The sequence below is a fragment of the Corythoichthys intestinalis genome, chromosome 21, assembly GCF_030265065.1.
Source record: "Corythoichthys intestinalis isolate RoL2023-P3 chromosome 21, ASM3026506v1, whole genome shotgun sequence".
Classification (NCBI taxonomy): domain Eukaryota; kingdom Metazoa; phylum Chordata; class Actinopteri; order Syngnathiformes; family Syngnathidae; genus Corythoichthys; species Corythoichthys intestinalis.
This window is the reverse complement of record NC_080415.1, coordinates 16,025,451-16,038,577: the sequence shown is the minus strand read 5'-3', so window position 1 is coordinate 16,038,577 and position 13,127 is coordinate 16,025,451. Positions and strand designations below refer to the sequence as shown.

At 39.4% G+C, this 13,127-nt stretch overlaps 2 protein-coding genes and 1 non-coding gene across 9 annotated transcripts in view; 2 read left to right on the top strand and 1 right to left on the bottom strand.

Annotated features, from left to right (window-relative positions):
• Positions 1 to 1,765: 1,765 nt before the first annotated feature.
• On the top strand, positions 1,766 to 9,570 carry tha1 (threonine aldolase 1). Its single transcript, XM_057826314.1, has 7 exons — positions 1,766 to 2,281; positions 2,501 to 2,584; positions 4,958 to 5,046; positions 6,190 to 6,375; positions 6,479 to 6,616; positions 8,548 to 8,740; positions 8,812 to 9,570. The coding sequence occupies exons 1-7, from the start codon at positions 1,966 to 1,968 to the stop codon at positions 9,117 to 9,119; spliced, it is 1,314 nt and encodes a 437-aa protein (XP_057682297.1). The 5' UTR covers positions 1,766 to 1,965; the 3' UTR covers positions 9,120 to 9,570.
• A 787-nt stretch (positions 9,571 to 10,357) lies between these two features.
• trnal-uag (transfer RNA leucine (anticodon UAG)) lies at positions 10,358 to 10,439 on the bottom strand. Its single transcript has one exon. It is a non-coding gene; the product is annotated as a tRNA-Leu (tRNA).
• Positions 10,440 to 10,552: 113 nt separating this feature from the next.
• The window catches only part of eef2k (eukaryotic elongation factor 2 kinase), a 29,426-nt gene continuing 26,851 nt past the window's right edge, over positions 10,553 to 13,127 (top strand). For 2 of the 7 annotated variants that reach the window (XM_057826505.1, XM_057826503.1), the window contains exons 1-3: positions 10,553 to 10,618; positions 10,945 to 11,216; positions 12,854 to 13,110. In XM_057826505.1, the coding sequence (XP_057682488.1) occupies positions 12,868 to 13,110 (243 nt within the window). In that variant the 5' untranslated portion in view covers positions 10,553 to 10,618; positions 10,945 to 11,216; positions 12,854 to 12,867. The remainder of the gene's footprint in view (positions 10,619 to 10,944; positions 11,217 to 12,853; positions 13,111 to 13,127) is intronic. The other 5 variants (XM_057826504.1, XM_057826499.1, XM_057826502.1 and 2 more) reach the window with 4 other exon arrangements.

Genomic DNA, 13,127 nt, shown 5'->3' with positions numbered 1-13,127 from the left:
TATTTAAGCCTCACAATTCTAGCTAACAGACATGTGTTCAAATACTTATTTGCTGCAGTGTTAACAAATCGTACCGTGTGATTTCTGGATTTTATTTTTTTAGATTGTCTCTCACAGTGGACAAGCACCTACTATGAAAATTTCAAACTTGCCTATCATTTCTAAGTTGGAGGACTCGAAAAATCGCAGGGTGTTCAAATACTTCACTGTATTTGAATACAGAGCACTTTTTTTTTTTTTTGTTGTCAAAATAGAATATCATTTTTAATCAACCTCTGAGAATGACATGCCAGAGATTTACATTGAAGACAAGCTTTCGCTTTCAAGACATTAGTAATTAATGATTTTATTTTTTCATGTATTTTTATACACAAAATACTGCAAATTAATTGATATCATACCGTTCGCCACTATGGTTAATGCACCTTATAAACATATTTAAATAGCAATTTGTATACCTTAAAATTGTAAATAATTATATATTACCATGTACAACAGTACTATATTCAGGGGTGAAAGTGGACGGGAGCGGTCAGGAGCGCAGTTCCGGTATAAGATTCAGGGCCGGAGCGCTGTTCCAGTATAAGATTCAAGGCCGGAACGCTGTTCTGGTATACGGTGCTTTGATTCCGAAAAAATGACGGCAACTGTGGAAAGGCTATGTAAAAAAAATTAATAAATACAAAGCTGCCACACATGCATTTAATCTCCAAGAAGAAAAAAAACTACCAACATCAGATTTACATACACAAGTGTGAACAACAAGCATAACAAAGTGCTTGTGTAGCGTAATCCGTTTCCACCGATATTTATTATTTATTTTATTCCACGGACGGCACGGAGGTTTCCCCAGCTGCTGCAGTGATCTGAGTCTGACGATGACGAGTCACGTCAATGTGCGAATGCATGCAGCAAAGCAAAACGCCTAGACTCATTTATCCGTTCAATTGGCTGACATACTGACATGTGATCACCAGATAGTTAGCTCTGATTGGTTCAAATGTGCATGTTTTCTGAAACAGCAACAAAAAAGAAAAAAGGGCTATGCAACAAAAAATGGATCAAATCTTTCAAAGCAAGGAAAGAGTTAAGGTGGCTTATTCATCATATTTAGCTTTATTTGCTCTGATGGGGAGGTTCAGAACATCTTAGCTGTCAATGTGCACTTTGGACTTATATTTGTTCATTTATGTTAGGCTACTTATTCATTTCCTTATGATTTAAAAAAAAGTTAATGTTTGCGCAATCTTCAAAATATTTTCTATTTCATTCTGCATAATATAAGTCATTTGTACTTATTTTTCTGAATGTATGTTACTTATATCTTTAATATTAAAAAACAACAAAAAAAGAATGTTTACATTATCTTCAATTTTAATATACATCCTATGTTCTTAAGTAGTTAAAATTGAGATTTGGCATTTAGTATGTGAGGAAATGAGGGAAAATAAAAATTAGGAGATGGAGGTTGGGGTTATAGCTGTTTTTGTTAACTTTTATTTTGAATGAAATGAATTTCAGTAGTTTTGCCCCCCCCCCCCAACCCCCCCCCCCCCCCCCCCCCCACACACACACACACACACACACACAAGAAAAAAATAAAAACATAAAATTTCTGGCTCCGTAGCGACCTTAACGTCAGGGACTTCCGGAAAGAAATCCTAACCACTTTCACCCCTGACTATATTCAATATACAACAAATAATTTTAAGAAAGCTTATAAGCCTTATATATTTTTCGCGTAGATTACAAAATAGTACCGATAACTAATGCGGTTTAAATATTAAAATGGTAATATAATAGTTTGGTAAAGTATATCACTTTACTAGTAGTTTCCATAACAATAGATTTATATTAACATAGATTGTGTATGAGGCGCCACCAAGTGGACAATATTGATCTTTGCAGTTTTTACGGGCTATTCGGTCATCCATTAACAGTCCTGCCTACAGGCGAGGCAAGTCAATGATTATCGATTTCATCGATCCAAAGTTCATTCCAAAACTGAACCGCTTCGATGCTTGCGCTGAAACAATGTCCCTAAAAACATTTGGTTCGAAGTTCTATTTTTGGAGTTTGGCTTTCACTCGACGAGATGCTGGCAAACGAAGTTATTACAACAGCGGGGGCTCAAGAATCTCCGAGCCGGGCCGGGCTGCTCATGTCCGGGTTGTGGACCTCCGCAGTGATACGGTCACTAAACCTGGAGCGGTGATGCGCCGGGCCATGGCCGAGGCCGAAGTCGGAGACGATGTCATGGGCGAAGACCCCACAGTCAACGGTACAGTTCAATAATCGTTTAGTTAATTTTGTTAGCACATTAACACAGTAGTACCAAAGTATGTAATAAAATACAGTATAGCAAAAAAGTCCAACTAATCTTATGGTACATGTATTTCCTGTTAAACTTCCCATTTTAAAGAAGGTTTAATAAAATATAATTCTTGACATCATGGATAATCAATGATCAAAGGCATGGATATTTTCCTCTTCCTTGCAGAGTTGCAAAAGATTGCAGCTGACATGTTTGGGATGGAGGCGGCTCTGTTTGTCCCCACGGGAACGATGAGTAACCTCATTGCAGGTAACTTGAATCACTATAATCGAGGGCTGCAACAAACGATTATTTTTATAGTTGATTAATCGGACGACTAATGAAACGATTAATCGATAAATTGGATAAACGCCACTTTTTTCAATTACCTTCACAATTTACCTTGAAGTTGTTTTACGCATGTTGTAAGCAGTGTTGGGAATAACGGCGTTATTTTTTCAATAACGGGGTAATCTAACTATTTTTTCCCGCTGTTACAACGCCGTTACCGTTACTGACGGTCAAAAGCGGTGCATTACTTACTTTGAATAAATTGAAGAAACTACCAGCCGTAGCGAGTCTACTCTGCTCTGTTTATTTCTCATCCAAGACTTGGGGTGCGTTCAGGTTCATGGCAATAAAAATAGTAAACCTACATAGCCTACCTTTGCAAGAACGACAGAATTGCCGTTTGATACGGTCATAATGTGCAGGTCCTGCACCCATCCGCAGCAAAACTGTTCGTAGCGTTGTAGCGATTTGTAATTTCGGAATCGCTGATGAGTTTAGTAACATACACCAAACAATAAATACAGTAGAATGTCCATTTCGCGTAATTGTGGAAGCCCGTTGACATCTTTACTCCATTTGTCTTCGGCTTGCTCGTAAGGGTCAATATTGTTCACATCCTTAAGTTTGATCACATATCTGTTCTTCGCCTCAGTAACGAGTTTGTCTCTTTATCAAACTGGCAAGTTAAAGTTTAATGTTCCGCGAGCCAGACCTGTTTCCAATATGGCTGCGTTGTTGTCAAATCTCACGTGATCCCCCATTCTGTGACGTAAACGCTCGAGCCTGATAGCGCACGTACTTCAGAGCCTGTGTTTTCACACACAAACAGGAACAGCGCGTTTGGCAAACACACACACGCAAAACAGATGCAGAGGGGTATGATGGCAGAGCATTCAGAGGAAAATGTGTCCTTTACGAGGTGGAGATATAAACTCTATTTCAAGTTGGTCGAAATTAAAGGAAAGAACGTGCATGTAAAGTGTAATTTATGTCCCGAGGCAAAGCTTTTGTCGACATCTGTGGTAAGCAATTCAAATCTGTTTATTTTTGTTGCACTTCAAGTGTAGGATAAATCTGTTGCTGTTGAGGTGCAATAAATATTACAAGGGTTTATAACACAACTACCTTTCTGTTCTTCTCTATTCAACTGACTCGAATACTGCTCAGAAAATTTCAAATTCTTTGACGTACAACTTCTTTTTAAAGTAACGGAAATAGTCACTTTCCCTGATAACTAGTTACTTATACTATAGAGTAATTCAGTTACTCAGTTACTTTTTGGAAGAAGTAGTGAGTAACTATAACTAATTACTTTTTTAAAGTAACGTGCCCAACACTGGTTGTAGCTTCCTGACTTAACTATAGCCTACAACTGCATCGATGATCAAATTCAATTATTAATCAATTTAATCGATTAGTTGTTGCAGCCTTATTAAGAAGTTAGTTTAGAGAGTAAAGTGTCCAAAAATTGGCAAAAATGTGAATTATTTTCCAAAGGCAAGGCAAGTAAAAGCATTTTTTGGTTCATGTCCTACTGTGACGTAACAAAAATATAATGAAGAAATCTGATAATATTTACAACTGAGGAGTTATAATGTCAAGAATGTAGACAAGTTTAAGGTGAAGAAGGTCCTAAACGATTAATTGGTTATCTAAATACTGTAGTTTTCGGACTATAAGCCTGGACTTTTTTCCCTCACTGGGAATTCTCCGGTTAATATTCCAGTACGCCTTATTTCTTGATTTATTTGAGTTAATAGGTAACACTTTATTTGACAGCGGTGTCATAAGACTGTCATAAGACCGTCATAATTATGGCATGACACTGTCATGGGCATTAATGAATGCTTATGACAGATGTCATTAAGTGTCATCCGTCAAATTTTGTCACTAACTCCATTTATGTCCAGTCCGTTGCTACACCCATTTAAAAGTGAGATAATTTGCCTGATGACACTTAATGACATCTGTCATAAGCATTCATTAATGCTCATGACAGTGTCTGTCGTGTCATAAATATGAAGGCCTTATGAAGGTCTTATGACTTTACTGTCAAGTGTTATCGGTTAATATCTTATGGTGTAAATATTCCATAATACAGTGAGGAAAGCTGCGGTTTATAGTCCGGTGCGACTTATCTGTGAACAAATGACGTTTTTGTGTCAAATTTTGTGGGTGCGGCTTACAGTCTGGTGCGTCTTATTGTCCAACAATTATGGTAGTTGTAGATTCATTTGCTAATAGATTAGTTGTCGATTAATCGGTTAATTGTTGCACCTCTACTTAAATCTTAAATAATTTCCTATTTAAAGTGAAATTTGATAAATGTCCATCATATATTGGTCACAACAGTGATGGTACACTGCAGGGAGCGCGGTGACGAGATGATTGTGGGCGACCTATCCCATCTACACATCTACGAACAGGGAGGCAGTGCACAGGTAAATTACAAACTCAATTTTTCTTTTAATACTTTTCACTGTGCTTCACTTAAGCCCCTTTCACATATACCTGAACACCATTTAAATCCCAGGATTTAAACGGGCAGACCTTTTATGTGAAAGCAATTTACTGGGTTGACTGACACAGAGATGACGCGGACATTTACCGAGTTGCGTCTTAGTGTGCGGTGTGTGTGAAAGCAGGCGTCAAAATCCCGGGTCACAGCACGATGGCTGATGTAAATATCATGGCGGGCCGATCGTTACTTCCTCTTTGTTCGCAGTAAGACGCAAAGATGTAAACAAACATCGCAATCACCAACATAGCAAGCTGGAAATCGCTAAATTAAACTGAAAACATAACAAAATTAAACTGATACTGTATCGTACAGCTAAGGAAGAGAGTCCATCGTCCATCTTTGGAAATGTGTGGTTTATTTTGTTGCTGATGTTTGGGTCTGCAACTGCGGAAACAAGGTTGGTACCTCAAAGCACAAAACAACAGAGGGAAGCGTTCAAGGGTTTATTTAATTTTAAAAAATGCACACGATCGCAGAAAAGGGTAAATAACACAATGGACCCGTGACAGTAGGTCGACGGGGATCAGTAATACTAACCTAAACAGTAGGCAAAGAGCTGATAAGACAACGGAACAAATACACTCAAATATTTGTTCCAGCACAACGTAGGGGATTTCAAAACAAGGGTGGCAGATGAACAAGCTAGCAAATGCACGGAATCCGAGAGTACAAGGTGTCGAATGGCGCCCAGTAAGTTAATATCTCGGCACCCTTCTCTTGGATCGCCAGGGCTTAAATACAGTCTTGATGAGCTTGAATTGGCTGCAGGTACAACGTCAGGAACACTCTCACAATAGGTTTCTGTAACAAAAAACGATCTGACCAACAGAATGTGAGAGCCGATGCCGACCAAAAATTACGTAATGTACGGGTTATACAATTGCGCCTGCAGCACCCCCCCTCCATGGGATAAGTCTGTGAAAGTGTCCAACCCGTGTCATTCCCGGGTTATATCGCCATGTGTGAAAGCAATGACGCAAGTAAATCCCTCGTCACCTTACATGGGAATTTACCGGGATATGTGTGTGAAAGGCGCTTTAGTTTTATGTTGATGTTAACACAGCTTGCTGGCGTCCACTCGACCACGGCCACAAACCTCCGAGATGGCACCATGGACCTGGACCAGCTCGAATCCAAGATCCGCCATGGCTACCCGGACCCTCACTATCCTCGCTCACGCCTTATCTGTGTGGAGAACACGCACAACATACAAGGAGGACGTGTCCTGCCGCTACGGTTCCTACAAGAGGTGAGAACATAAACACGCATTGTGAAGCTTGGAGCAACCACATTTTGTGACCACTTTGACGTCCACGTTTGACCCTACAGTAATGACCTTATCTTCCCTGAAGGTGCGAGCTCTGGCCGACAAGCACGGCTTGTCGGTGCACATGGATGGCGCGCGTCTGATGAACGCCGTCGTGGCGCTCGGCGTGTCAGCGGCGGACATACTGCAGCACACGCACACTGTCAGTGTGTGTCTTTCTAAGGTGGGACGACTAAATGCGTACGCACAAACCAGGGCTTTTAGTTGATGTTAGTTTGTTAGTCAGCAGACGTTTTAAGACAAAATATTCCTCTTAATACTAAATATTAACTCTTTAAATGAGTTCATCACTAGTAGATGTCCAATCACTTTGAACTGGGAGGGAGACACTGCAGCACTGCTGCTAAACATTAAAAACGGCAAACATGGCTGAATGTCGGCTTTAATTTACTGTTTTTATAATATTTTAAAATTTAAATATGTTTAATGTTTGCATTTTTAAGCCTTTGGGAGCAAAGAAAAATGCCATTACTTGGCTGATGACTAGTTAAATTCCCTTGTTTTCAGTGTAAATCTAATAGAAATAAGTTAAATCATCTGCCAGTGCTTCAAGCAAATTTTACTCAGATTTCTTGAAATAAAAAAAAATAGCTATCTGAAAATAATCTTGACACTCTTATTTTAAGCAAAAAGTGTGTATATTTAATCTTAAAAAAAAAAAAAAAAAAACGTCAGGAATGTTCTTAATTCAAGAAGTGATATTGTTCAAAACATTATTTGAAATCATTTTCCCCCTTGATTTCGGTGAAAAATGACCAACCTTTAGATGCATGGGCTTAATAAGAACAAATGGTAATATTTACCTAAAGTAAATTGAATAAGCTGACCCATTAATCTGTTAGTCTTTAACACTCAAAACAAGATGGAAAAAATTATTCGAATAGATTTAAGTAAAATCATCAGATTAAAACGTTATAAATTTGCAGTGTGAAAGTTGGTACAAGTCAATACAGATTTATTTTTGCATTGATCATTTTAGCCTATCAATTAATTAGGTTCATATTGGTGAGAAATGTAGCCCTGACCCCCGTTCACCTAATCAGTTTGGTTGTATTAATGTCCTATCCCCAGCAAAAAGTGTACATGCAGGTTATGCTGTTGTATCGTCCCCACCAATATTGAGACCAAACCTACGCCCATGTAATGGACCCATTTCAAGGTGTAGGGGGAAATTCAAATTGCCGTGTAAAGAGTTTTACTAGTTTCGGTGAGAAGGTGAATAGTTTTTTTGTTGTTGTTCGTGAACTACATTTCCACACAAACGCACATCGAGGTACCATTTAGCTTAGCAAGGAGAGGTATGAGAACCATTTTTCGAGTGTCCCAGAGCTCGCGAAACTTGGGGAAAAAGCGCATTCATCAAGGTTTCGTCAGCCGTGATTGCATTATGCCATGCCCCTCTGCTATTGAATGCGTTGTTGACATTAGCGCGGCAACACTCTGACCTGCCGCTCGGCGCAAATTCATTCAAACTTGCCTTTCTGTCCAAGACGGCTGTCCACCGCTCACTTTCGCTGATCCAAAATACACTAATGCCCCGGATGGGGGGAAGAAGGAGAGGAGTCTGTATATGGCAATAATAAAGAAAAAAACAAAATAACAGCGGTCTTCCGCGACATGCGACCGCTATCTGCTTCTCGCTTCCCTCTATGTCACAGCTCCTCGTCCGATCATCTCTTAATGGGGCCTCGTATAGTTACGGACATTACAATACACAATGAATAGGTTGCCGCTGAACCCTTCACACTAGGCTGCCGCTAGTACGTCTTTTTTGCACAGCGTGGCGGCTTTTATTTTGGTGTGGCGGTGTGCCACAATATTTAATTTGTAGGGGAAACCCTGAACACTGTTCGGGTGTGCGCTGGTCCTCATGGGAAACGCAGCGCTGGTCCTCATGGGAAACGCAGTCTTTCTTAAGGCAAAACATTCCCGCTTTTGTCCATCGGCGTCGCTAAAATCGACCAAACTGAAATGTTACAAAGTGCTGCTTTAAAGCCATAGAGTCTGAAATATACTTTAATGTCAAAATGCAAAATTTATTATGGTATGAAGTGATAGTTCCTGGACCTTTTTTTTTTTGCATGTGTTTAACAGGGACTTGGTGCTCCAGTGGGAACCATGCTCGCCGGGCCCAGAGATTTCATTTCCCGGGCGGTGAGATGCCGTAAAGCTCTAGGCGGTGGAATGCGGCAAGCCGGCATCATAGCGGCAGCGGGAAAAGTGTCTTTGCTGGAGATGGTCAAGAGACTACAAGAAGATCACGACAATGCCAAAACTTTCGCTCGAGGTGAGATCCCACGTACAATCAGGCCATCTATCGCCGCCGTTAATAACTTGTTTGGTCTTGCATATTAAAAGCTTTACAAACGTGCGAGCCGCAGCTGTTTGACGTGGACTTGGCTGCCGTGGAGACAAACATACTGCGCTTCGAAGTCCGAGAACCCGCCTTGAATCCTGTAGAGTTCTGTGAGCGCATGGCCCAGGTGGGGCAAGGGGAGGAGGAGGAACTGGGCGAGGGGGTACAAGTCCTCATGTACCCTCATTTTGGCAACTCAGTGAGAGCCGTGTGGCATCTAGGGATATCGCCGGAAGACACGCAGATGGCCGTCCGGAAAATGCAGTTTGTCGCCCGTCAATGCTTGGAGAATAAACAGCAAAGGGACTAATCCAGCCTACAGAACTTTTACATAATCAAGGGTGGCGTCAGCCCTAATGTTTGTTGTTTTGTTTGAACGCTTGTTGAACAAAACTAATTAAATCATTGACTGCCATTGAGGTCTAGCATCATAAATGGCAGCCTATGAGAATTTAAAATTAAATGAAAATACCATTTAGTAATTTTCAGATTAATTTATTTTAAGTTTTCAAATATATTTTTATAATATGGTTTTATAAATCGGTATTTTTCAAAAGGTTTTTATATTGTACATAATGATGAATGGATTAAATTATTGAATCATGCAAACTAAGTAAAATATATTGAATGAATACAATTTGATTGTATTTCAGATTTGTATTTAATGAAAATGATGTATTATTTACAATTACAGTGATCCCTCGCTACTTCATGCTTCAAATTTAGTGCCCTCAGTCCATCTCAGATTTTTTTTTTCAATTAAAAATAAATAAATAAATACAGTATTTTATTTGAAAATGTTAAGATATGCTATGCATGTTGAGATTTAAAATTTATTTCCTTTTATATATATATATATATATATATATATATATATATATATATATATATATATATCATTTATATCATAATTATTACATTTGCAGTGCATAAAATCCATTTATAAAAATAGAAAGGTTTGTTTTTGTTTTTTTCTAATTATACTTTGTGGAAAAAAAGGTAGAAAACATGTCCTATATGTATCTCTTTCCAATGCTGTTAAATCTGAACAAATACATTGAACAAACATTTATTTGAACATTTTTTAATGTGAATAAGCGCCACCTTTACTTTGGGGATTTTCTATTTTCACATGGGAGAAGCGGTCCCCATTAACAGCGAAAAACGAGGGATCACTTATACAATTTAAAAATGAGCATTTGTGATGATTACATTTACTCTCTCACCAACAACTGGGTTTTCTCAGATACAAAAGTATTTTAGAAAACGTCTCCATACCATTGAAATAAATATAAAAAAAAAAAAAACATTTTAAAAAATCTGAATATTTTGCATTTTCACACAAATATTTTGCATTTTCACACGTGTGCAGTAAAAATAAACATTTTGCTTATCAAGCTGGAGAAATATTTGCTTTCAATATTTGATCTACAAAAACAAAGCACAGTCAGTGTTGTCATTTAGGAACGTTTGTGGTAATCACATTTGCTAAATTTGCATATCTTGTTAAGTATATCATGATAGAAAACACACAAAAAAAAAAACTCATGGCAGCGGTGGGATTCGAACCCACGCCATCGAAATGACTGGAGCCTAAATCCAGCGCCTTAGACCACTCGGCCACGCTACCGATGAACGTGTACGGGGGAAAATATTGTATCTGAACACAGAACAATGCAATACACGATTTGAACACATATATTATAGATGTCAGTTTGTTTTCGTTACGTCTGTGAATAATTAGCAGGACCTAAATTTAGCAAAGTGCCTGAGCCAACTGAAGTCGTTTTAAAAAGTGACGATATCGAGGTAGGACATTACGTCTAAATGTAATTTTTACAGATTATTCTTGACGAGATGTTCCAAAAGAATTTGCTTTGAAGAATCCACGTCCAATGTAGCTGTCCACGCATGCTTTGTGTTCAAGACAAGTGCAAGGCGGTGCATTCAAATGCTCTTTCCGGGTTGTAATTTACATATTTCAGTGTAATTGTAGGTGTTCAAAAGCATTACAGAGCGCTAAAATGTAAAATGACTGTTTATTTTGGTTTACTTTGCCTCTATTAACTGTTGTTTATTTTCACTCCACCTTCCAGGGGTTTAACGTGGAGCGTTTGTTTTACCATTTCCGGCAGGCAAGAAAGGCGGCAGTCCGTGCGGGGCGGGGGCTGACACGAAACGCTGCTGGTCGTGTTACGTGCCGACGGTTCTCATCGGTGTGGCGCCTGGCGGAACCGTCACGATAAACCCTCCCATCGAACCACTTGCCTCGGGACCCGCAGGGTTTGCTGGAGAGGCGGGGAGAGATCAATCCGGGACAAGTCGTCAAACGGCGTTTCGCGACTCAAGACCAAGAGGAGAACGTTTGTTTGCACGCCTGCCACAAAAGTGTCAAGATACAGGTTTGGTGGGTTCATTTAACGCATGCATTTCATTTTTGAATGGTTATATCTCGCTTGCTATTATGGAAGGAGGGGGCACATTTCCTTTGCAATGTGCTGCAATTGAATATAGGGCTCCCATGACAAGTGAAATGTGGTCCACCTCCGCAGTACACCATCCAAAACATGCAGAATCAGCGTGCAGAATGGTAAACACGTTGATAGTGGGCAGCACGTATACTTCATTGCTGGGGTTGATGTTCGAATCTTGTGTCTGTGTGGAGATTTCACTGAGATCCAACAAAAAAAAAACGTCAAATGTGGGCCTTTAATATGGACCATTCCAACAATCCTCCCCCGAATTTCTGTTTTTGTATTCCTATTTTATCCTAATTATTTCTTTTCATTAGTATGTATAGTAAACACATTTAGTTGTGAGACAACCCAATGTTGGAATGGGTAGAAAATATTATATTATGCTCACACGTACAAATTAAATTAATTTAAAAAGAAGTGTTTCAAGGTATTGCATTATTAGATATTCAAGTCCTATTTTCAATCTGTAACGTAGGCAAACATAATGTTTTTCAACTTATTCACTGCCATAAACAGCTATTGACTCCTAGTCAAACACAATGAGTCAATCAGTTGTGAGTAAACTCACATCTCCGAAACTTTCACTCCCTCTGAAACAATCATTCACTGCCAACCTTTTCCAGTTCATATGGATTGGATGTAATTGGCAGCAAATTAGTTACTGTAATTTTCGGACTATATGCCACTACTTTTTTCCCTCATTTTGAATCGTGCATCTTATAGTCCAGTGCGGCTTATTTGTTGATTTATTTGAGTTAATAGGTAACACTTTGACAGCGGCATCTTAAGACTGCCATGAGACCGCCATAATTATGACATGACACCATCATGGGCATTAATGAATGCTTATGACAGATGTCATTAATTGTCATCCGGTAAATTATGTCACTAACTCCATTTATGTCCAGCTCGTATCTTTTAGTACATCCATTCAAAAGTGAGATAATTTGCCGGATGGCGCAAAATGACATCTGTCATAAACATTCATTGCAGTGTCATTTCATTAGTAGTACCTTAACTAGCAATTAATGAAACAACTGGAACAGTAACTGAAGAAATCTTTAGCACAGAACATTAATTTCGATGATTTACCTCTGTAGCGGCACAATGCATGCTAGGAGGCATGTTGGACAACAACAGTGTTGACGGCAGGTTGCAGCAAAGGTTGACTGTCTCCCCCAAGGGAGCAGTGATAGCCAATTGAAACTTTTTGAAGCAATAAAGCTTTCCAGCCAATTGGTTCAAAATGTCATGGTGGTTCATTTGATCTTATGACAGTCTTATGATGCCGCTGTCAAATATAGTGTTACCGGTTAATTTCTGGTGTAAATATCCCATTATACAGTGAGGACAGCTGCGGGTTATACTCCGGTGCATTTTATCTATGAACAAATGTTGTTTTCGTGTCAAATTTGGTGGGTGGCGGCTTATATTCAGGTGCGTCTTACTCTTATAGTCCAAAAATTACGGTAATTTAAATAAATAAATAATTTTAGTAGGAAGCGGAATCGGTTAAATCTGACTGCAATTGTAATTGCACTTCATATAATCTTCGCTCTTTTTTCAGAAGCAGCTGACACAATGGAGGACGAGCTGATGTTCAGCATGGACAACGAGGGCAGCGGCACCAGGCCTTCGGACAAGAAAATCGCGCCCAAGCAGCGTGTAAACTCGCTCACTGATGACAACGATGCAGAGGAAGACGAGGCCTTCATCTGTTCCATTCTTGACGACCCAGTCCGAGAGGTCTGCCAGTACATGCAGAACATGGTCAACAACCGCCAGCTGTCGGACTCGCTACCTAAGAGCAACTTCTTGTACCGGGTAAGGATGAGACGTAA

What these genes read in the sequence shown, in the direction of transcription:
- tha1 (XM_057826314.1), top strand. Translation starts at nt 1,966, where the DNA reads ATGATTATCGATTTCATCGATCCAAAGTTCATTCCAAAACTGAACCGC. An exon ending in GATGAGTAACCTCATTGCAG is followed by an intron (nt 2,585 to 4,957) that starts GTAACTTGAATC and finishes TGGTCACAACAG; the next exon opens with TGATGGTACACTGCAGGGAG. An exon ending in CGCTACGGTTCCTACAAGAG is followed by an intron (nt 6,376 to 6,478) that starts GTGAGAACATAA and finishes TCTTCCCTGAAG; the next exon opens with GTGCGAGCTCTGGCCGACAA.